This window comes from Sceloporus undulatus, chromosome 2, assembly GCF_019175285.1.
Source record: "Sceloporus undulatus isolate JIND9_A2432 ecotype Alabama chromosome 2, SceUnd_v1.1, whole genome shotgun sequence".
NCBI classification, from domain to species: domain Eukaryota; kingdom Metazoa; phylum Chordata; class Lepidosauria; order Squamata; family Phrynosomatidae; genus Sceloporus; species Sceloporus undulatus.
Window position 1 is genome coordinate 107,376,680 of NC_056523.1, and position 25,105 is coordinate 107,401,784.

General features: G+C 40.0%; 1 protein-coding gene across 1 annotated transcript in view; it reads left to right on the top strand.

The window, feature by feature from the left end:
- STK32A (serine/threonine kinase 32A) overlaps positions 1-25,105 on the top strand; it is a 106,164-nt gene that overhangs the window by 47,166 nt on the left and 33,893 nt on the right. The window contains exons 6-7 of the mRNA XM_042447224.1: positions 11,613-11,786; positions 24,111-24,148. Of these exons, the coding sequence (XP_042303158.1) occupies positions 11,613-11,786; positions 24,111-24,148 (212 nt within the window). The remainder of the gene's footprint in view (positions 1-11,612; positions 11,787-24,110; positions 24,149-25,105) is intronic.

Below are 25,105 nucleotides of genomic sequence, written 5' to 3' on the forward strand. Positions count from 1 at the left end.
AAGAGGAAGGCAATGGAAATCTCCTTTGAATAAATATTGTCAGAAAAATCCTATAATTGGGTTGCCATAAGGCAGAGTCTAAAACAACAACCTTTTAGGTACCAATTTATGCACTTTTGTGTCTTCTTACTCCACCACCTCACCATGATGCCACCTCGAGTAGATTTCTCCACTGTGACAGAGCAAGCCTCAGATCGAGATAGAAACTTTTAATATATGTCTGTCTGAAATAGTCTTCTCTCTTTAAGAGTGTTTGAAGGTAACTGCCTTCCATACTGTTTAATTTCAGGTGCATTCTAGCCATCATTAATAGCATCGATCAGCACCCAGATAAAGCACCTTAATCTACCCATTTTTCTTTGATTTAGTGTGCGTTTTCCCCCCTCTGGTGGCCCTGAAATAGGCAAGATGAAATAAAGTTTCAAGCAAAGTTTCAAGTAACAGAGATTCAGATTATTATATGGTATTATTTATGTTTTGCTTTAAGGTGGATTTACTGGCAAGGCAGTGATAAATAGTCTGTAGCCAAAAAACAGAAACAAAACTTCTCCATTAAAAGATTGCAGTAAAGAAATGTTTTGTCTGCTTTGGTCCTCACTTGCCACAGGAGATGCACTATTGAAAGCAAAATGAGAAATTGAACTATATGGGGCTCCAAATACTTGCACCAGTGACCAGACAATGAATTAATTGGTTTCTACCAAATCCCTATAAAGTGGAAATGGTGATAATTTAAAGCCTTCCCCTGCCTGTGTTTTCTTCACCTTCCTTCACCCAAAATCTGCTGCTCCCCAACCACTTTTCTTAAATCAGATAAGCACGGGTGGGACAACACTTCTTGTCCCTGCTCTACTTAAAGTGTTGCATGCAGGGCTCCCACTTCGTTCTTTCATTGCTTTAAAGGGATTTGGCACAGATTAGATCATGTTGCCATTATGTTGCCTTTGGGTTGTGTTGCAGTTTTGTTCTCTAATGCTTCTGTTTCTAAACGGTTTTCTGCCCATGCAAATGGTTCTCCCTATTTGTTTTCTTATTTTCATAGTTCTTTTTATTTAAAAAAAACACACACACCAGTATAGCTCATGAATACAAGAAGAAACAGAAAACCTATCACAAGTGAGTACTGTCTACAAGTGTTTGTTGGGCATTCAGTGAAAGATGCTTGGGGAACAGACTGCATGATAAATGAAGGCATCTTATGCTACCTCTTAAACTGGTGAAATAAATACCATCTGCAATTTCTGCCCTCTGAGCTGTTGGGTCTAGACTATTAATCATATGCTTTTGGCAGTCAACACTAAAAGAGTGAATTAATTTTCCCTGAGTAAATAGTCTAAAATACAAGAAGGTTAATTGTAATTTCGAGGGCATCTGTACATATCACCTTAAATTTTTAATTCTTCCTCAAACACAATAACTCTTATGTGTGTGAGTGCCAGATTGTTTTAGATTTGCATATGGATTTGCAGTAATGTAGGGCCAGAAGCAAAGTCAGACCAAACACTGTTAAGCTTTTATTCAAAGTTTTATTTCTCTTCTAGCTATAGAAGTACTCTAACTGTGTATTTGCCAACTGGGTTGATGTTACAGTTCTCTGGTGAGAATTAATTCATGGTAGATACTCCAAATATAGATGCCCTGAAGGCAACTGATCATGCCTGATCTTGGAAGTTAAGCATGGTCAGCCCTGATTAATACTCGGATAGGAGACTGCCAAGAAATACCAGGTGCTGTAGGCTATATTTCAAAGGAAGGCAATGGCAAACTACCACTGAGTATTCCTTGCCTAAGAAAACCTGATGAAACTCATGGGATTGTCATAAATCCACAGGTGACATGAAAGCACATACAAATGCATGCACACATGCACGCACACAATATTAATTGGAAGATGGTGCTAGAAGGTTGTTGTTGTTGTCATATTTATTTGTATCCTGCTCTTTTCCCAGAACTGGGACTCAGAGCGGCTTCACAATATTAAAAAACCCCCAATACAATTAAAAACATAGAAAAGAGGGGCATTGAAAAGGAATTAAGTTATTACAATGTTAAAATAGAATCATAGAATCATAGAGTTGGAAGAGACCGCATGGGCCATCCAGTCCAACCCCCCTGCCATGCAGGAAATCCAAATCAAAGCATCCCCAACAGATGGCCATCCAGCCTCTGCTTAAAGACCTCCAAGGAAGGAGACTCCACTACACTCTGAGGGAGTGTGTTCCACTGTCGAAATAGATAGCTATTAAGAGAATAAAATACATTTTTAAAAGATAAAACTGTATAAAACACTTAAAACAGTGGTTCCCAACCTGTGGGTCGGGACCCCTTTGGGGGTCGAATGACCCTTTCATGGGGGTCGCCTAAGGCCATTGGAAAAAACCTATTTAATTAAAGTTATGAAGTAGCATTGAAAATAATTTCATGGGTTTGGGTCACCACAACATGAGGAACTGTATTAAAGGGTCGCAGCATTAGGAAGGTTGGGAACCACTGCTTTAAAACAACATTCCAAGCCAGTCCTTTACAGCCAAGCCTGTCTATACAGGTAGGTCTTAGCCTTCCAGGGAAAGACCAACAAGGAGGGAGGGAGCCATTTTGGCCTCTCAGGGGAGCTCCAGAGTCTAGGGGCAGCCACCGAGAAGGCCCTTTTTCACATCCCCACCAACCGTGCTTGTGATAGTGGTGGGACAGAGAGAAGGGCCTCAGGGTCTGGGTTGGTTCATACAAGGAGATACAGGCAGGTTACAGACCGCCCATTTGGGCGGGTTGTACCCGCCCCTTTCCCCGGTGTATCGGGGCCTCAGTGGCTAGAACGGCAGCCGCTGAGGCCCCGATCCGCCGCTTTTCAGGCTGCAGGGAAGCGGCAAAATGTACTAAGCGCCCTGGCGCGGAGCGAGGATGTCACTTTCGCACCGCCCCGTATAGAGGCAGCATGGTCGTGATGTCCTCATGGCAGCGGCCGTGTGGAATGGCCGCCCCCATTTTGTGTGTGCGGAGCGCGCACTAGGGTTAGGGGGGTGCGGAAGCACTGCCCCATTCTAACCCTAGTGCGCGCTCCGCACGCACAAAACGGCCCGTTTGTAATGGGCCACAGTCTGCCAAATAGTGTGGACCTGAACCATATATTTGAATTGTGCTGGTTCTGTTTTGGATGGCATATGATTGCAAAAATTGATCATGCCACTTTATAAGAATATACTATGGGTCCTGCAAGATAAGCCCAAAGGGCCACCATGTCTGTGTTTTTGTTCACTCATTTAGCCCACTAAATGCCTCTGGGAAGCCCATAAGCTCAGCATCCTCCTATTCCCATTCATATTCTCCAGTACTTGGTATTCAGCTATACTTCCCCTGATACTGGAGGTAATATACAGTCATCATGAGTAGTAGCTGTTGAGAGATTTATGCACCATGAAGTAAACAAAATGTAATATCTTCAGGACATGGAGTCAGAGAAGCCTAAATTATTCCAGAATGGATCTTCTTGCAGATTTCTTATCTGATGTATAATTTTTTCCCACTGAGGCTTGTTTTATTTATTAAACGGAGAAATTTTTCTTAGCATCCAGCGGTGGTTCAAGACATCTTATCAGAAACCCAAACTGACCCTCTTCCCATGGTGTCAGTAGAAGGTTGTTGAATGATCAGAAAATTTAGATTTTGGTGTTCAACCTGAATTATATTTGCAGATCCATGGGCATGCACTGTATAGCTTCTTTGGGATGATAATTATTTCTTCTGAATAATTTTTAGGTTTTGCATCCCTGAACTACTTCACCACAGCCTACGTTTGATTATCAACATCATTTTGGGCCAGTGTCCATATTAGAAATTGATAATCATACCCCTACCTGGCTGACTGAGCTCTTTAAATTAAGAATAGGCCCAAATGACAACTTCTTGCTGTCTCAGTTTGGCATTGTCTCATTGTTACTCCACCTTTTGTCTTGTATAATGCTGGAAAGCACCCAGATGAGATGACCTCATTTTTCCAAGATGGTGGAAAAAGCAGGCCAGACCCAGGTCACACACTTTGTGTGTCAGTAGAAGTATGGTCCAGGCAGTCCAACGTCTAAATGTGGAAAGTAATCCTGAACCTGGTCCAGATCTGATAAAGCAGTTGGCAGAAAGAAAAATCCAAGGCACACACTGATGTTCAGAAGCCCACAAAGCTGGAGACATCAGACAAGTTCACAGTAGGAATGTTGGAGCTGATTGTTTGCAGCAACAGAATGGCCTTGGCTGAGCAAATTTACAGTCAGCTGTAGATCAGCCCAGCTGACCTTATTAGCTCAATGTTTATCTTTTAAAGCAGACCAGGAAATTTCTTGTCCCTTTGCAACTGGTATTTTAATGTACAGTGGCCCATGGAATGACTTGCCTCTCTATCTTCCTCATGATCTCCAGAAACTGCATAGGATGGTCTGGACTCTGCTTCTGCCAGTGACATGACAGGACTGCCAGCCTCCTCTGGCTGTGGCTGGAGCCTCTTACCTGGGCTCTCCTCTTCCTCTTCTTGTTCACATAATGGTACCAAGAAAGGCAGCCATTTTCCCCCTCCTAGGATACTATTAGACTGACTATGGAAAGTCAGCCACACATGAATTGTGGTACATGGCCCTGTCCGACATGCGGATATGGATGATCCCAAAATAGATTGAAAGAGCCTGTCTAATCTGGTTTCTGATCACAGGAAGAGCCAGAGTGGTCCATGCAGTCTTCGCAATTAAAGCCTTATAAATTTATCCTAAGGCTTTCAAAGAGAAATTCTAAAATCTGTTTCTATGTGTGCTATTGATGAAGGCAAAGAGAACCCTGGGGAGAAACTGCTATAGAATCATCTACTGTGATTACACCCTGGTGAATTATCTGATTTTCTGACCTTAGAATGCTGAACCCCAACAGTCTACAAGTCCTGCATGTAAAAAAAAAGTTTTAAGACTGAAAGGCTACACTTTGAAGAACTGTTTGCTGTTTCTTTTTTAAAACACAGACCACCTACTCCTCTAAGATGATGGAGAACCCTGTAGAGAACATTAAATCCAAGGAACAGCTCAATTGATCACTGTATTGATTTTTTTGCATCTTTCTCTGTTGAGCAGTTTTAAAAAAATATTTCAGCAAATCTAATTTGATCCAGACTCCAAGGACTGTATTAATGTTATATTCCTTGCGCACAAATAGAGAGACCGGCAGTTTGGACCAGCCTGGGGACAGAGTCAGAATGTAGCATCTACATGACATAAGCCCTGGCTCCTCCTCAGGGTGCTGTGATGCCGCACGCCACACCACATGGTGCTCCTCTGGTGCTGTATCCACATAACACAGTGCCAAAGGAGCACTTTCAAGCTGTGGCGACGTGGCTATTGCACTCTTTCCAGGGCGCAAAAAGGAGGTACTTTTTGAGGCTCCTTTTTGTGCCCTGTAATGGCCAGAGTGAGGCTGTGGCATGTGGTTGCCACAGCCCTGATCCAGCGCACCTGAAGGCAGCTGCAGGCTGCCCCTTAGGGGCGGTGTGCACAGCCCCTTTGTATTGACACTTAAGTAGTTAACACATATTTTAATTGGAGTGCAAATATTCTGCAATATTTGCTTACCTCTTTTCTTGAGGTAATTCTTCTTAAAAGCTTAAAGGGAATGCTGTATTGTCCTGTCCTGAAGTCAGTCACCCCATCCTTTGTTGAGCTTTTCTATCTGGCATTTTTGTGCACAAAACATAGGTATGTACAAAAGAAGTACAACTATATGTCATTTAACAAAGCTTCTGACAAAGAAGTATCTTCCTACAAAGTCTGTTTAAGTCCACCACCATCCCTTTCCTCCTCATCATGTGGATAACTGGAAGTTTTCTTTTAGCAGCATTGGCAAAGGGGAAATGGTGAAACGTGAAGAAACAGAGATGTTTCTCTATTGAAATTGGGGCAGGGTGTCTTGCAGCAAACACTACAATAAAACATAAGCTGGAGGGAAAATCATTCTTTAGCTAGTCCTGAGTGTGCTTGTCTACAACAGGCAAGGTAAATAGAATATGTGAATAGAAAAACAGAGAGAAATGGGGAAAGCAGAAAAGCCTGCCTCACCAGCTCTTCCCAACATGTTAAAAAACATGGATGTATAAGTTTGGGCACCAAAATGGAAATCTTAAGAAAAGTGGAAGGCATTGAAAAAAGAATAATCCCTGAATCCATTTTGAAAGACACTTTCAAGTGGTCTCTGTTAGGTTCAAAATGTTTATTTATGCAAAGTTTACTTAACCTGGTTGTTCCATTTCACATGTGCAGCCCAGGTACTGTGATGGGGTTAGCTCACATCACTAGTCCCAGCTTCTGCCAGCCTAGCAGTTAAAAGCATGCAAATGCAAATAGATGGTGGGAAGGTAAACGGTGTTCTGTGCGATCATGCTGGCCGCATGATCACAGAGTAGTCTCTGACAATGCTGGCTCTTCGGCTTAGTAATGGAGATGAGCACCACCCACTATGATCAGACATGACTTGACAAACTTGTCAACAGGGAATACCTTTACCTTTATATTCCTAGTTTTGAATAAAAGGTTTGCTGAAACATGTTAAGTGCTCTTCTTTTTTATAGTGTAGGTAGGGTTGCCATAAGTCAGAACCTCCAAACCGGGACAAATGTAGAACAACATTTTCAAGTGTAGGACACATTTTTTAAAATGGAGGACATGCGAAAAAAACTTTAAAAATGGGCACCCACCTCCTTCTCTTCTTCCTCCTCCTCCTGTTTCCCCCTCTTCCTCCTCCCCCTCTCCATGTGCCAAGAAAGTGCGCTTTCCCCTCCCCCTGGCTGGCCCAGTGTCTCACTCTACTTTCTCCTCGTCTGAGTCTCCACCTCCTCCTTGAGGCTGGCCAATGGGAGACTGGGGCTGGAATCAGCCTCGACCCTGCTGCTCTGCCATTGGCCAGCTTCCAGGGGACGATGGCGCTCCGTTTAGGCATGCGCATGTGCATGCCAGAGGGAGCTGCTGCTGGCCCCCGGCCTGGGGCAGAGGAGGCGGAGGAGGAGGAGATGGGTGGCGCGGCTGTGCGGGAAGACAGAGGAGGTCGGTGCGGCTGGCCACACGCATTAGTGGCCGGGCCCCAACCCGTGATTTGGCGGCACCCGGGACGGGACGGGCCCAGTAACGCCAAAACCGGTACAGTCCCGGGTGCCGCTGGGATATGGCATCCCTAAGTGTAGGGATCTACACTTATTCTTCCCATGCTAGTTCTGCCTATGGTATCAATTTTTTTGTTAGAGAAGTAACACCAGGAACACATCTACTTACTTAATTGAGATATACCTGTACTTTAAAAAAAAACTTTTCATATATTGGAATTTACTACCCCATTACAGGCCTGTTCAGGCAGTGTAGGAGATCTCCAAATGTTCACTTTCTCCAAGAAGGGCTGGTACTTAACTGAAACTTTCTGTATTTCTTAGCCCCGGCTACTGCTCTCAAGAAATTTTAAAGCAGGGGTGGGCATCTATTGGTGGCAAGGGGGGTGCATTGGCCCCTCAGGAGGCGTTGGAGGTCTGTACCCCCTTCTGCTTCCTTGGAAATAAAATAAAATAAAATTGTGACTTTCAGTGTCTGTTGTTTAAAAAAAGGCATTTCCTAGGCCCAAAACCACAAAAGCCCAGAAATGTGACAAATGGCATTTGAGGGAATGCTGAGGGCAACAAAATGTCCTTAAAGGGCTACATGTGATCTATAGGAAACTCTTCTCCCACCCACGCCAGAAAGGAATAGACCTCTGGCTTTCTCCAGGAGCTCATGTTTGATCCTCTGCACCAGCACCAGGGACCACAGAGCTCTTGGAGGAGAGTGTGTCAACCCAGTACTACAGCTGCCTTCAGAGATTGACTGGTCCTCACCTAGGCTCATGAGTTTCATGCACGTCAGGCTCAAGGGTCTCACATTCTCCAGTGTTGCTTAGTCCTGGTGCCAGTGATGAAGACAGGCTTTGAGTCCCTGTCCATACGCTACTGGGCTCCTGGGTCATGGCACCTTTCCACTGTGATGTGTAGGAACCAAACCATTCAAATTTTGAAAACTGTAGGGATGCAAAACAAAATAATGACCATGGAAGAGCTACAAGACAAGGAAAAAATCCAAATAGTCAAAGAGTTCCCGTTGTTGTTGTTGGTTTGTGCCTTCAAGTCATTTCCAACTTATGGTGACTTTAAGATGAACCTATCATGAGGTTTTCTTGATAAGTTTCTTCAGAGCAGGTTTGCCATTGCTATCTTCTGAGGCTCCGAGTTGCCATATCTTGGATCAAATATAGATCAGTTTGGAGATTGCAGGTCCAAAACACACTCCAGAAATAATTTAGTTTGAGACCACTTTAACTGCTCTGGCTCAGTGCTAGGGTATCCTTGGAATTGTAGTTTATTGTGGCCCCAGAGCCCTCTGGCAGAGAAGATCTCACAAAACTATCCAGTTTCCAGAATTCCCTACACTGAGCCAGGGTAGATAAAGTGATGGAGAGATTATGTGATTTGGGTTATTTCTGCAGTGTGTTTTGGGCTTGTAGTGAAGAAATCAGAAGGTGACTAAGGGCTGAAATAGATGGCCAGAAGGGGTGCGCCTTCTGAAGGCAGCTTGAGGCCATGCCAACCACACGCTATGACCCCAATTTGCCTTGAAGCCAACTAAAAAAGTAGCAGCACAGAGCCTCTCCTTTTTCGGGTGGCTAAACGCTGCACTGCTGGAATGTCATGAAGCTGCCCCCGTGTAAATGGCTGTGTGGCTTCAGGGCAACTTCAGGACATGTGATATATAAAAACCATGCTCTGAAGCCACCCAGACAGCGTCACAAAAGGGCTGTCTGTTTCGGCCCTAAGAATGGGAAGGGCAGCTATGAAAAAAATATACAAGATCTTAAAGTGCAAGTATATAACTCTGAACACTAAAGTCAGGATAGTCCAATCTGTTGTGTTCCAAATCACAATGTACAGATGCAAGAGCTGGCCAGTGAAGAAAGTTGATAAAAGGAAAAATTAACTCATTTGAGAGTGGTGCTGGAGAAAAGTGCTGAAAATACCATGGATGGCTAAGAAGACAAACACATGGATCCTAAAACATATCAAGCCAGAATTCTCGTTGAAAGCCAGGATGACTAAATTGAAACTGTTGTACTTTGGCCACATCCTGAGAAAGTATGAATCATTAGAAAAGGCAATGATGCTGGGGAAAGAAGAGGGCTGTAGGAAGAGAGGAAGGCCACATGTCAGATAGTTAGACTTGACCAGGGAGGCCACAGGCCTGAGCAGAGAAATGGAGGATAGTGGGACTTGGAGATGTCTCATTGAAATTGACATAAGGGCAGCTAACAACAAAAGGCATGCAATATCCTAGGATTCCAAAACATATTGCTCTCCTGTCTGTAATACTGGAATGTATTTTGAAAATTGCTTTATAATGAATCAGATCACATATCCATCTAGATGAGTATTCTCCACACTGACTGGTAGCACCTCTCCTGGTTTTAGATTGTTTTGAGCCCTATGGCATGGATTGAATCTGGGGCCTTTACTATACAAAATGCCCTAAGCTTCTGTACCGTTTCCCAGGGGAACTAATAAGAGAGCAACATATTGGATAATGTGGTACTTTCTTGCTTTTCATAAAGAGGTGGCTTCAGTGCCCTTGTACCTTCTAGAGTGAGAAAGACCTGTGTGATTGTGCCTGCCATGTTGGTAACTTACGTCCATGCATCCTGCTTTGTCCATTGACGGAGAGATGATGTGATTCTACCTTGTATTTAATTATGCTGGCTCCTCAGGGAATCTCTTGGCAGAAAAGCAGCTAATTTTCCTTTCTGCATTCAGGAGCATTGACTGCTCCGAGTCTAAAATGTATTGATTTCTTGTGCCATGTTTATCTTGCTTTTAATTAAAAGAAATGTGGCAAAAAGATCCTGTGTGGGAAATTTTGAAGGCAATAAATAAATAAATATAAAAGGGAGTGTGAGATGATTTAGTTCTACCTGGTTTCAGACTTGTTCCTTTTTCTTTTTCAATGCATAGGCTTCACCTTGGAATATATAAAATAATACATGATGAAAATAGTCTTGATGTACAGAATAGTGATATGGGTTTTCTGGAGGGTAGGGGAAGAAATGGAACATTTTCAGGAAAACTTTCTGACCCTCTAAATATTGTTATTTTTTTTAAGGTCACATATGTATAGGGACCTGTACCAGATATAGTGACAGTTTAACTTTTTTTTCCTATAGTACAGCTGGTCATCTGTATCCAGGGATTCTTTGTCTACGGACTGAAGCTTGAAAATATTTTTTAAAATTCAACAGAAAAATATATGGTACAGAATATATTTCCTTTATTATCAAGTAAATCCACAGTCCAGGGACTGGGAAAAGAACACAGTGTGATGTTTCTAGAAGCATTGAGCCCCTTCATCTCTTCTTCCTGCCCACCCTCCTAGGAATTACAGAAAAGGCACTTTGTAATAGAGGGCTTCTGTAATCTGTTTTTAAATATTCTCACAGTGTGTCATCAGTTGTCTGTCTCTGCTATTTCCTTTGTTCTCACTTTTTTGTCCAATTGCTGTTTAAATTTTAATCTTATGTGACACATAATGTTGCAAGTGTCCTTCATTGACACTTTATTTTTGTGCAACAAAAAATGAACATATATTTCTCAAATTTTCAGAATGGAGTGGTAACCCACAAAACAATGAGAGGTGGAGCTCTATTTAGGATATACAGTCGCCCCTCCTTTCTTGCGGACTTGAGATCTGCATTCTTGTTTATACACAGAGGGGCGGCCTCTATTATCCTCAGTGGGGCACGTCCCATTCAAGCCTATGGGCCTTGAATAAACGAGAGTCTCTGTTTTCACAGGTGTGTGTGTGTGTGTGTCCGGAACAGACACCCCCCCCCCCCCCCGTGAAAATGGAAGGTCGACTGTATATGGGAAGACCAGCATGGTGTAGTGATTTGAGCATTCGACTAGGACTCTGGAGATCAGGGTTCAAATCCCAGCTCAGCCATGGAACAGAACTGGGAAGCCTTGGACAAGTCATGCTCTCTCAGCCTCAAGAGGGAGGCAAAGGCAAACACCCTTTGAATAAATATTGCCAAGATAACCCTGTGATATGGTTGCCACAAGTCAGAAATGACTTGAAGCAGGGACGTAGCCAGGGGGGGGGGTTCTGGGGGTCCGGACCCCCCCCTTCCATTAGAAAAAAGAAAGGGGGGGGCCGCCGGGCCCCCCCCCCCAAGCCCCCTAAAAATGGGGGCCCTTAGTCGGGCCCCCCCCCCCTTCCTAAAATCCTAGCTACGTCCCTGCTTGAAGGCACACAACATACACATTCTGCTCTGACCACATGTCCATAGTAGTAGCCCAGTTTAATCAGGACAAGTCATTTTTCAGTTAATTTGCTGTTTGCTATGCACACATGGCCTAAATCCATAACTGTAGGGTTACTCTAACACTGATGCCACCAGCAGTCCATGCACATAGCTTACTGTGCTGTGCAACTTAGGCTTTGCACTGGCACAGGAGGAGCAATTTCATAGCTCTTGTCACTCTGACCATACACAAATCAAGATGTGCTCTTTCTGTGCTGTGTATCCCATTTTAGGTACTCATTCCAGGATGAGGAAGACATGTTCATGGTGGTGGACCTGCTTCTTGGAGGGGATCTGCGTTACCACCTACAGCAAAATGTCCGTTTCCAAGAGGGTACTGTGAAATTGTTCATCTGTGAGCTAGCATTGGCACTGGACTATCTCCAGAGCATGAACATTATCCACAGGTAAGCCATGGGCTTTTAGAATACACTGTTTTGGTTCTCAAATATCAATCTTACAACAGTTAGCCTTTATGAATTCTTTTGGGTATGCATGGTGCCAAAGCATAATAACACTTTCTGACTCACTAACCTTGGTGGATGAATATTCAGCCTGAATGTGGCCAACCGGAATGAAAGCATGTGAGTAGATATTTCAGTTACTATCTGATAGATAAACTGTGAAAGGAAAACACAGTTTATTCTTCCCTACAAGTGTCTGTCTGTCTGTCTGTCTGTCTGTCTATCTCAAAAATTGTGTGGTAGTGGGGCTTTAAAAATATTTTCAAAGCTGTCTTTATTACCTATGGCTTTGCCACCTGTGGTCCACATTGATAAATGCAAAAAGGCAATATAAATTACCATTCCTACAGCTGGGATGTATAATGGGAGAAAGAGACATTACACCTTTGCTAAGTATTGCCATTACTGTAGCTGTAAGGTACATTTGTCTATCATTCTGAATACTTTGTTCAATATTTAGATGATGCTAATAATAATAAACCCAGCATGGTGTAGTGGTCTGAGCATTGGACTATGACTCAGGAAATCAGGGTTCAGTTCCCTGCTTGAGCATAAAACCATTGGCAAGTCACATGTTCTTGGTCTTAGAAGATGGCAAAGGGAAACCCCTCTGTAAAAAATGACATAATGGCACATAACAGCAGCAGCAACAGCAGCAGCAACAACATTACACATACTTAGGCCAGATTTCATGTTATATGTGCATGAAACATTTGGGGCATGTTTGTGGAATAAATATGAATTAGGGACAACACTAGTGGATGGGTTGTATGTGTGTGAGAGAAGACTGGAAGACAATCTGCCAATGACCCCTTCCTTCGTCAAAGCTATCTAGGTCTGACGGTACTTTGCTGGGATGACCCTGTTGGTCTTGTCTCTGGGAGTGAGTCCCATTAATGTATGCATGTAAAAAAGCCACTGCAGTGTAGTGGTTTGAGTGCTGCGCTAGAACTCCTGGAGACCAGGGTTTGAATCCTCCACTCAGGGCAGGAAACCCACTGGGTAAACTTGGATGAGTCACACTTTTCTCACTCTCAGAGGAAGACAAAGACAAACCCTCTCTCAATAAATTTTGTTAAGAAAATCCAGTGATTGTTTCGCCATATATCAGAAATGATTTGAAGGCATACAACAACTACAAGCAGATATAGATGAGTCATTAGAACATCTTTCTCATAGAACATTTGATAACTTTAGAACCTTGGCCAAAGATGTCTTTTATCCACAGATTATTATTGCAGAAGACAAATTCTGATAACAGAGTTCATTTGAATACTTTTATTTTTAATTGACAATTGGTCATTATCTGATAATATCATCTGATAATAGGGTCTTTGTCTTTGTTATCTCTCTCTTGGAAACATAATATCTCCAACTTTTAGCTATGACTTTCAGCTGTGTAGTTGATGGCAGAGTGGGAGTACAGTTTCTCAAGAATCGGTGGGCTTGGTTGCATGGTTATCTGGTTTATCACCAGAATTGATGGTCTGTTTCTCTGTCATATATATGGATGTGACGTGTTATTCCAAGGACAACCTCAATAGAAACACTTCAGAGTTTGAAGTTCAATAAAAATGCATTTAATAGAATTCTGGCTTGAGTAAATACTGTATGATTCAGCTGTAAGTGCATAATTGCATCCCATCAGAACCTTGTTACTTTCCACTTCATATGTTTTTATGCAGTGTGAGTGTAATAATAATCTAGTGTCCTGGGAATTAAAAATATCATTGCATGAGAAATGCAAATTAAAATGTTATAAAAGTGATGAAGTTCAAAGAATACAAATATTGGTATACTTAGCCTATTTAACATTAATTGTATCTATAAAATTATTCCAGTAAAGTGTTCTGAATAAATGTAACACATGGGGTAGTCACATGGTGTGATTAAAGTAGCTTGCGACCAGTAACCTCACGAAGCAGGATGGATAATAAGTGAGGTTTTATTTTACTTTGTTTTATTTGATTTTAAAGCAGATTTTAAAAATATAAATTGTTTTGCATTTTTTTAAAAAAATTCTGTTACACTTGATTTCTCTCTATAGAAATGAAACCTATATTTTTTATAGAATAATACATATATGGTAAAATGTTACCATAAGGTTGCGAGTTCAATACCAGCGAAAGGGCTCAAGCTTGACTCAGGCTTGTATCCTTCAGAGGTATCCTTCAAAATGAGTATCCAGATTGTTGGGGGCAATTAGCTTACAGTTGTAAACCGCTTAGACACTGCTAGTTCAGTATGAATGTTTGTATATAAATGAAGCTTTTTGTTTGTTTGTTTGTTTGTTTCATGAAGTATGTTAATTTTAGCATGAAAATCTTAAGTTTAATTTAATTAATTCAATCTGTAAAAATATTTATACATTTTTAAAACCAACAAGGATCAATCTGGTATTATAACTTTTGCCACTATGTTATAGTGGCCAAAAATATCCTTTGTGTGTAGCTTCTAGAGTAGCCTTCTCCAACCCATACACCTTCAGTATAGTTGCAGTACAGTTCCAGTAATACCTCACTGTAGCCTGTGACTGACTTGAGTTATAGTCCAAAGCATTTAGGCGGAGGGCCAAAAGTTACCGACTTCTGCCCTCTATTAACAGAATACTACTGAGTTCTGTCATGACATTGAGCCGGCATGAAAAGCTTCTTAGAGTAGTAAACGTGAAAACATTTAATTCTTAGTAAAGGGTTGGTAATCTTGTCATCCTCTAGATCTTGTTGAATTGCAGTTCCCATCATCCCTCACCACTAGCCATGTTAACAGATGCATCTGAGAGTTGCAGTCTGAAAACGTTTGGAGGGCTTTATGATGCTCATCTCTGTCTTAGTAAATGATTTTATGAGCTGATCTTATTTTCCTGAATGCCTCATTTAGATGACATATGTTCATCCTGTATAAGGAGGTTTCCATTTTTCTTTCGAACTCTCCTGTCATAGTGAAACATTGCAGTGGATGTTGTTGCCATTTCTTCACTCCTAATGTACCATGGACACTGAAGTTTATAGGATCACTGTGGAACTCTCAGCTTTCAGAATAGTGATGGTTTAATCTGAAATTTCCAAATATGATATACACAGCACTTAGCTTGGAATATCAGCATTTTGTGTTATTTTATTTATTTATTTTATATCTCACCTTTTTCCTAGCATGAAGCCCAAGGCAGTCGTAAATTAAAAGTATAGCTATGAAAGCCAGATTGTTGTAGTGGTTGAGCATTGGACTATAATACTGGAGATCAGAGTTTGGGTCCCTGCTCGGCCATGTAAATCCACTGGTTAACCTTGGGTGAGACACACTCTCAGATCAAGAAAGCCCCATGATAGGTGTGCCTTAGGGTTGCCATAAGTTGGAAACGACTTGAAAACACAGAACAACAACAATAGCTATAGCACATTTCCTTTTTGAAGCTTCTTATATACTTCAATACAAAGATAGAATTGTCTTGCTACAGCTTTTGTGTCTTTCAGTATCTTTGACCTTCTGCGATCTGCATTTTTAAAAGCGTACACCTTAGCTTTCTTTGTAATTTGTTTAACTTTTTACACTTGGTCAGATTCAACTGCCTATTTCATGCTTTTGCAACCAGAGGAGCCTTTGAAACAAAACAGTGTAGTAATGAAGGTATAAGGTTAACTTTTTCTGCTCTTCACCTGTTTGTGCAGCCACTAAATAATGAATGAAGATGAATTACAGTTGGTGAGACTGAGAAGCAATAAGGTTGGTTTGCTTGGGGTTTGTGGAGGTGTGGAAAGTGTGTTGGGCCAAGAGGCTTGCTGGTAATGTATTTCCTATGATTGCTTGATCTTAAAGCATACAACAGTATAAAAGAATTGAGGTGAAGGTTGAGAGAAAGAGAATGATCTTTTTATTTTTATTTTTGCACTTATTTGAATTTTAGTCTTTTAATGGCTAAATTGATACCCTTGTTGTGGAGGGAGTTATCATGAGCTGGATAGTGTGACCAAAAGATGCAAAAGTGATGAGATGATAAATGTAAGGAGATATAAGTTGGTGCCACTTATGTGCTACCCCCTTTTATAATGAGTTACTAGACCATTTGAGCACAAGACAACATAACTCTAGAGTCTATCAAGATAATTCTATTGCAGCAAGATACAAAGCTATTGATTACTTTACCAGCATATTACATTTCTTCCATGACCATCTCTTGCAACAAAGATGAAACCTACTCATTAAAAAATGAGGTGGGAGAGAAAAGAAGAGTGATCAAAGGGTATGTAACAAGATGGGACCAACAGCTGGGCTATTTAGGATTGAGCTGATCTTTTAGCACCCCATGTTCTCTGTATGTAAATCCATAAAATCCATAAACACGTAACACTTTCTTGTTACCTGAAATAAAATCTCAATAAATAACTGAAAGGCTGCATTTGGGCAGGAGTAACTGATGTGTTCTATGCCACTTTTACATGAAAACAATATTGCTTGAAACAGTTTGCATTTAATATATTTGAAGACTTTAATTCCTTTTAACAATAAATATGTGGTGGCTGTTTGTTTTTAAAAATCACTCTCTATACATGAGCAATGCTATATACAATGCTATATACCATGAAGACATTGGTGACATTATTTGTTCTGGGGGAAAAAAATCAGATCCTTTCAGAAGATAATTAAATGCTTTTGTTGTGTTTCTGACCAGCAGGTCAGATCTAGGCATGTGCTGTTTATTATTGATTTTTTAAAATAAAGCACCACTGACTTGACCTTTTCACAAAATACTGTCTTGCTCCATTATTTTCATGTGATTGGCTCTACATTCTGGTTTTAGATTTTAGACACCCCTAGACTGCATAAGCTAATAATAATAATAATAATAATACCCCAAAACCAGGGATACATTTGTAAACATGCTGCACAGTGGAGTATATACTGTTGTAAACCGCTGTGATCATGGGAATAGCGGTATACAAATAAAGATTCATTCAGATTCATTCATATCATTCTGCATTTTCAGCAAATCCTGGTTGGGAAGAGATCGATGTACCAACTAAAATAATAGGGTTGTAAGGAATGAACATTTGAACTAAAATAACATTCCCAGAAATGCCCGTCCAATTTACTCCTTTAAATTGTTTTATATAAATTGCAGAGAGATGGGTCCATCCATCATGAATTGAATAAGATGCTGAAATTTGTTCTTTATATGTATAATGTATTGCTGTGTACTCCACAAAGTATACACATACATGTACTGCCCCTAGTAATGCTGAGCTCCAGCATTATTTATTTTATATCTCACCTTTTTCCTAACATGGCACCAGATCCCATCCAATCATGGAAGCTAAAGAGGGTCAGCCCTGGTTGGTACATGGATGAGAAATCATCAATGAATACCAAGTGCTGTAGGCCATAGTTCAGAGGAAGGTACTGGCAAAACCTCCCCCCTTCTTTGTACCCCTTTGCTCATGTAGTTGTTGTCCAAGCATTGGTACCACAGGACACATGTTATCCAGAAAACACATGCTCCATTTTAAATTGTAATTTGCATATGATTGCATGATGCCTTAAGACAATTGTCTCTGTGTCTGCAGATGATGGCTTTTAGAATCTGTAAAGATAGATAGTACGTTTTTTCTGCATAACTTTCAAAGGGAACAGTGGGATGTATCTTCAAAGAGGTACATAAAAAGAAAATCAGAAGCTGGCTTCCTATAGGTTTCACCATTTTTATATTAACAGTTGAAACATTTTGTACTATTGCCAGGTACACCTTATTGATATAGTGTAGTTTACATATGGAATGAAGTTTCCCATGTGCTTCATTAATGCTGTGAAACAGTGTATCCTACAATATGTTGTCTGAAACTTGGGCAGTCTGTGGTGAAATAAAATTTCCCCCCTTTCTTTCTAAATTGCTTTTGTCTCAAGTCTCACACTTGCAAATGTTATTCCTGTAAATCTCCCCAGAAGACTAGCTCCAGGCTAACATATTTGTTTTGCCCTTGATTTACCAGTACTGAGTAGAAGTGCTTGCTAATGGGAAAATAACAAATGACCTCTTGTATATGGCTCTCTCCTTGCTGGCTTTTCATTAGCACTTGAAGACCTTTATATCTCAGCAGGTGTTTAGGAACTTAGTGTTTTACATGTTGTAGTGAGTTGGGCCTCTGCCATCAGGCAGATGGGTTCTACGGTTCTTGTTGACATCATGGACAAAAGTTTAACAGCTGTCCAGTGGCCTGAAAGAGTCAGTTTATATTAGTGACCTTGTTTGATACTTTTTGCATTAGCTTTGCAGTTTGAGGCTGGGGAAAGATATGGAGACAGGGAATGGGCTGGGGGAGTAGATTTTCTTCTGTTGTTAAACTGCTTGCACAGTTGTCAGAACTGCTGAGGGGCAAATGGGTCACACTTGTGCATTTTTATTTTCTTTCTTTGCCTCTGCACTATATAACCATTGGGAGCCCATCTTCCATTGGCCACTTTGTGTCCCAGCCTTGGGGAGAGGATATGTATATTACTTTGTAATAAGTTCTCTCTCTTCTCCCTCCATTACCAGCGTTCCTACCCTTTAGAGAAATTATCTAAATAGCATGATGGCATGTTAGGAACATTCAACTAATAAAGGGGTTATTTTTTTATTTTTATTTTGTTTTGGCTAGTAACACATTTTATGCATAGGAGGCACTATCAAAAACATTTATTTCTATTGATTTCTACCAGTGCTTTGTTAAACTGTGGCCTTCTACATCTGGTTAAAATGATAAAATGCAGACGTTATTAGGAAACGATGAGAGGTATAGTTACTGGAAGCCTCCTGAAAGCCTTGGCAGTATGAAAAACATGTTATATAAATATGATAAATGTAACATGATGAAACAGTTTTGGCCTCCTGGAAGGTTTTATGTCTTATAATTAAGACCATTCCCAAGTGGGGTGGCATTAAATCAATAAAGCAGCACCTTAACTGTACAATACAACATCTGTACTTGGAATCCTCAAGAGATGCACATACAACTGTTTACTTTGTAAAAAAACAAAGCTCTGCGGAGACACAATGAATTTATCGTGTGTGTGTGTTTAAATACCAATAGACCTGCTATCGGTGGTGAGAAAATCATTATGCATCCTAGATCTAAATAATACAATTTGATTTCCCTAGTGCAGTAACTGGTTCATAGGTGCTAAACCAAATCTTGGACCCCCTTTTTCAAATGGGTGTCAGTATGTCTGAATGGTATTTTCCATGCTCTTTGTATTGTGTATTAAATTACATGTCACTTGCTTAATTCCCATGGCAGATGCCGGGAAGCAATGTAATTAGCCTATTAAACTCAGGTAATTTCTTGTAAAGTCAGTCAGGTGCATAGAGCAGGCATATCAGTTGCCACTTTAGTTTAGCAAAAAAAAAGAAGAAATATTTTGCTCTCTTCCATGGTTTGAGAAAACCACTCCCTGTCGCCCTAATGGACAAACTAAGTTTCATTACATAGATATATGTGGATAACAGTCTTTTTTAAAAAAAAAAAAAAGGGGGGGGGAATAATTAGGATTACTTGGTTTTGATATATTGATTTGGAATGTGTTATGGTGCATTATGATGACTTCAAAAAATGACAGATAATGAAAAAGCACATTACATCAACCAAAATATAGTCCAAAGCAAGATTTAAGCAGGAAAAAAGTGTTACTAGGTTTGATTACGTTTTGGAAAGCTAGGAATAGTAATCTATGAAATATTGTTTAAAAATTGGAAGTTTAATTAATGGAGTGTTAATGTTAACAAAAGATAACACAAAATCCTAAACTCAGTATGAATATCAGTACATTCAGAAACTCAACATCTAGCAATTTGAATGGTACTTTATGTCTTGGTGGTAGCTTTGTTATTGTTGTTTACTAGTACTGTTTACAAATTATTATAAGAGACTCTTTGCATTTTGAACTCAATTTGCATCAGCTGAGGAGAGAGAAACTGGGAATTTTTTAAAGCATCTGAAAAAGTGGGAGAGGAGTTGTCTGAATCTTCATTGTCTCAGTAGGCTCAGGCAAAAGCAAACAGCTGTAGCCTGTCCTAGTTTGTATGTTCTTCCTCATTACTAACTTGCCATCTTGACCATACTTTGATGTTGCTTGGCCACACGTGTCCCAGTTTTCCTCTATGAAACGTTGGAGGATATAGCATACTAGTGACTCTAAGCCTCCAGACAATCTATGTCAGCAATTTCATGTATGTGTTAAATAGCATGGGGGAATGAAACAGAACCCAAGGAACCCCAAAACCAAGTATCACCTTGGGAAGGAACAGAGCCACCATAGAACAGTGCCTCCAAGTCCCATCCCAACAAGGCAGTCCAGACAATGTCACCAAAAGTTACTCAGAGGTGCTGCAGAACAGGCAGAGTCACAGTACTCCGTCCAGGTCTTGGGAGAAAGGTGGGATATAAGAAAATAATAATAATAATAATAATAGTCTGCCAAGACAACCAAATCTGCCTCTATAGCATAACTAGGGCAGAAGCCAGATTGAAATGGACCTAGATAATCTGTCTCATCAGGAACTACTTGAGCTAGGAAGCCACCACATACTCTGCTGCATTCCCAGAGAGTTCCTGCATGGTAGGCGCTTGGACTGGATGGCCCTTGAGGTCTCTTCCAACTCTATGATTCTATTCTATGATTCTATGAAATGGAGACTGGTTAGTGATTATCCAGTAGGGTGGGATTCAGGGAGAACTTTTTCAACGGAGTTCTTATACATGCCTCTTTAGGCCCACTTGAACCTGTCTTGTTGTCATGAGGCATTAACTAATTCCTTTATCCACTTGGCCATTGCTATTCCACCTCTGATTTACTAAATAATGAACCAGAAAGGGCAAGAGTCTAGCATGTATATGTTGGCTCTCACCTCTCCAAGGATTCTGCTTTACAAAGTGATCTCTTATTGTTAATGGTACATTTCCCTTGGGCTGCAGTGTCTTGGGACTTTTGTCCCAGTAAAAACTAGTGAGGATAGCGTACAAGAGCTCTCTGTTGAGTCTCTTGCATTGTGACCTCTGAAGTGGATCTTTGGGGTGAGGCTAATATTTAGCATAGAGAATAGAGAGGCTTTGAAAGAAAGAACAGTATGTCACTTGTATAAAAGCATTTTTGTTAAAAGAAAACCTGAAAGTCATATCCAGAACACAGACTAGTTGCCTCACCATGTAGCTGAGTTGCTGTGGAGGAGGCCTGCTGCAGGCCAGTCGATACACTCTAAAATATACTGAGATTTTTTGCCATTAGATTATTTCTGCAATTGCACCTTTACGCAATGGGAGCTTTTTACTATTTTGTAAAAGTACCTGTAATGGACTAAGCATGTCCTAAATGCCTCACTGAGGGTACTATGTGTTTGGGAAAAGGAGTGTGATGCATTAAGGAAAGAAATAGAAATGTCAAAGCCTGTGCTACCTGCTGTGCTTGTTCCAAGGGAAAATATCTTTGCAATTTTCATTTATATAATCTTTTTTAAAAAAGAATCATTGAAAATCATTACCTGGTAAAGGCATACTAATGTTTACAACCACTTGGAAAAATAAGCATAGCCAAAAAAGAAGGGAAAAGTTCTCAACAATGTTTTACTGTAATATGTAATATACAGTATGCTGTTTTGAGGTCCTATTCGAGATTACATTATCCAGAATACTATTTCATAGCTCTGCCAAGTGTATTTTATACTTCTTTCAATATATATATATATATATATATATATATATATATATATATATATTATGCCAGTCCATTATAAATAGACTTGTATCATTTTCTTTATAATTAATCTGTGATTGTGTGTCTTATCTGAAAGTACTGGTACTCAGGCCCATGTCCTGCCACAGATAACAGCCTTTACCAGCAAAATTTTATATTACTGCTCTCTGTTACATTTCAAAGATTGGGCCCAGAATGCTCTTCCTAAAGTGGAATATTTTTTCAATGTATTTTTGACCTTCATTATTAAAAACACAGCATGGGGCATTCATTTAAAACAGGTCCAAACAATTGCTACAGTGAATGAATTTGATTTAATTGTTCTGTTCCTTTTCCTCACAATATTAGTTATATATACACACACACACAGTTTTAATGGTATAAATTTTTCTCTTTTAATCCCAGTGTTCTTTCTATGGTGCACCATTTGTGAACATCAGCCAATTGCCACATCCTGATAACACCAAAGACTATCATTGCTAGGGAAGGATATTTTGTTTTTGTTGGGATCATAATATGAGTTGGGCCAAATGCATGCAGCATTTTAGTCCATTGCTATGGCTTCCTGGTGGCAGCTGAAGTAGAGACATCTGACACAGTTGGGCTCACCTGCACAGTGAGCTAAGTCCCACTCACAGAACCCTGCTTTGAGGAACCATTTTCAGCATCTTTCTCATGGAATGTGTGTAGTTCCAAGATGAGTCTTCCTTATCTGGAATTCTGAAATCCAAAATATTCCAAACCCAAAACTGTTTTTATGGGTGGCCAAGATTATGACACCTTTGCTTTCTGAGAGTTCAAGCTACATAAAGTTTGTTTCATGAACAATATTTAAAATATTGTATAAAATTACCTTTGGGCTATGTGTATAAGGTGTATATGGAATATAAATGAATTTTGTGTTTAGACTTGGTTCACATCTCCAAGATATCTTGTTATGTACATATATACAAATAAAGTTATTTCAAGATTTAAAAAAAACCCCAAAGCACCTCTCTGATCCCAAGCATTTCAGACAAGGAAGACTGAACCTGTATCACATTTATTTTCCAGCTTAATTCCAAGGAACAGAAGCCATAATCTTTTCAGCACTTTTTTTATCCTTACCAACAATCCTGTGAGATAAATCAGGCTGAGATGTGGTGACTGGACCAACTATTGTTATTTATATTACTATACAAGCCTTTTCCATGTTTAGTGCTGTATTTTTATTGTTTTCAAAGGATTTTTATACTTTTTAAAATTGAATGGCATTTTAGTGTGATGTTTGTTTAACAGTGTTTATGTTTTTTATCCACGTTTTTAAGATGATCTTGTTTTTAGGCCCCAGGTTTTGAGTAAAGCATCATATAAATTAAATAAACATACAAATTCTTAAATGTTTAGATTTAGTGGCTCGTGGCATCTCTGGTACTCGAATTAAAAATATGAGCATTATTGTTTCTTACATGTTTTTTGTTTAAAAGCAACACTTTGGCTATGTGACAAATATGTAGATAGTTTTGATGCAGTATACAAATGTTTCAAATAAACACAAAAATACAAAAAATTTAAAAACCATATATTTCTCCAGCCAAAGTACTTTCTCTCTCTTTGCTATTTGATTATTCTGACTAAGTAAACAGAGCAGAGTTTCCAATATTGAACAGTACTTTTATTTTTGACATTTTAGCTGCACCTGTAGATGGAATAACTGGGAGCTGCCAGTTTAAGATGAGTGTTGAGGACATTCTTTAGAGACAAACCTGGTTGACTGATCTAGAGCAGAAGCTAAAAGGTTGTGCCTCCAGCTCTTATCTAAAGTCATGGGCTTCATGCATGCACCACCTCAATAATAGTCAGTACTTAGCATATCACCAAATATATTAGACTGAACATATTGTCATATAATAGTGAGGTGGCAAATGAGGATGTTATGATTAACTGCTTTTCTATAGTGATGAACTTTGGCTGAAAAAGCTTAAAAATTAGAAGGCAAAGGGGAAAGAAGGGAAGACAATATACTGCCAAATAGCATGAAAGTGATAGTTCAAATTTTTCCAGTCGTTTCATTTCCTAGAACTATGAAGTAACTATCTCAGAATTCCAACAGTTTTTGTACTCAGGGCAGGACTGTAAGGATGGTAGGTCTTAATAATTCATCCAAGACCAAGCTTGCATTATAACAGGAATAGCTCACAACAATATATATTGCTCTGCCCTATGGAAACCTGGGATACGTAGTTTCACAAAGCCTGTGTCCTTCCTCAATGACTGTGAAGATTAGTCAGAAGGGAGCAAAGAAATCGAAATGACATGCTGATCAGGTCCTAGTATTGCTATTATTATAATATTGTAATATAATTATTATATCATCCTTGCTGATCAAAAGGTCCAGGTATCTTAAACCTATTATGTATATTTCCTCTATCCCAGTGAATTTAAATTATATGAGAAACGTCAGATGCTGCCAGTTTTTTTATAGCCATATTTATAAATTATAGCATTGTTCTGAACTGATAGTTTTGTTGTCTCTCTTTTTTTCCCTTTTTTTTTTTTAAATTTTAGGGATATAAAGCCCGATAACATCTTGTTGGATGAGCATGGTAAGTTCCAATTGTTTTCTGCTACAGTAATGTGCAATACATGAAACTCCCATTGCTGGGAGAACCACAGTCTTGTTAGTTGCGGCAGACATTTACTTACCTACTGAATTAGTTAAAAATGACAAATTTCATCATTAAACCTTTTATGTTGTAGGGTTTGTGTTTTTCATTTAAAACTGGTACCCATCTTTATCTCCCAGCATAGTGGTCCATTTTTCATGTGTTACCTTTTTCATGTATACGGAGAAGAGACTAAAAAGTTCCACTTTAGGTTTTGACTAAACTATTATTTCCCAATGTATCTGAACAAGACCTTGGGAAGTGGGTTGTTCAAGCATTAAAGACTTAAGACAAAAAGATTAAAGATTAAAGGCACAAAAAGGAGGTAGCTACTGTTAAATAAAAGTAGCACTTTACTCTCCTTGAATTCAAACAGCCTTAGAATCCTGGAATCAAAGATTTGGAAGGGCCTCATGAATTAATCCAATGCTCTGCTCAGTGCAGAATCCCCATCTAAAGCTTCTCCAGCAGGTAACCATCCAGAGTTACTGGCCTATGGAGCCTAAGGCTCCAGATATTTTAGAGCTCCAGTTACCCATCCATGTCCACTATCCTAGCCAGTGATGAGGGTGACGGGAGTAAAGCAATAGTTCCTGACTTAACTAGAGGCCTGGTTAAGGAGGTGTGGGACAGGGGCCACCATTTTTTTCCATGGCACACATCTTTCTTGGTGTCAGAGGCCTGTGAGCTTGGTGCTGGCTTTGAGACAATTAACCAGTCAGGATGCAGCAGGGGTCCGACCTTCTTCAAGGTGGGAATGAAGCAAAGGGCTTTATTCAGGTGCAGCTGTGGGGAAATGAAAACAGCTCCTCTGCTACTGTTCTGACAGTCTAGCTCTGACTGTGCTTCCACCCTCCCATCATATAATCTTATATCAGGATTTGCTGGGTTTTTGCT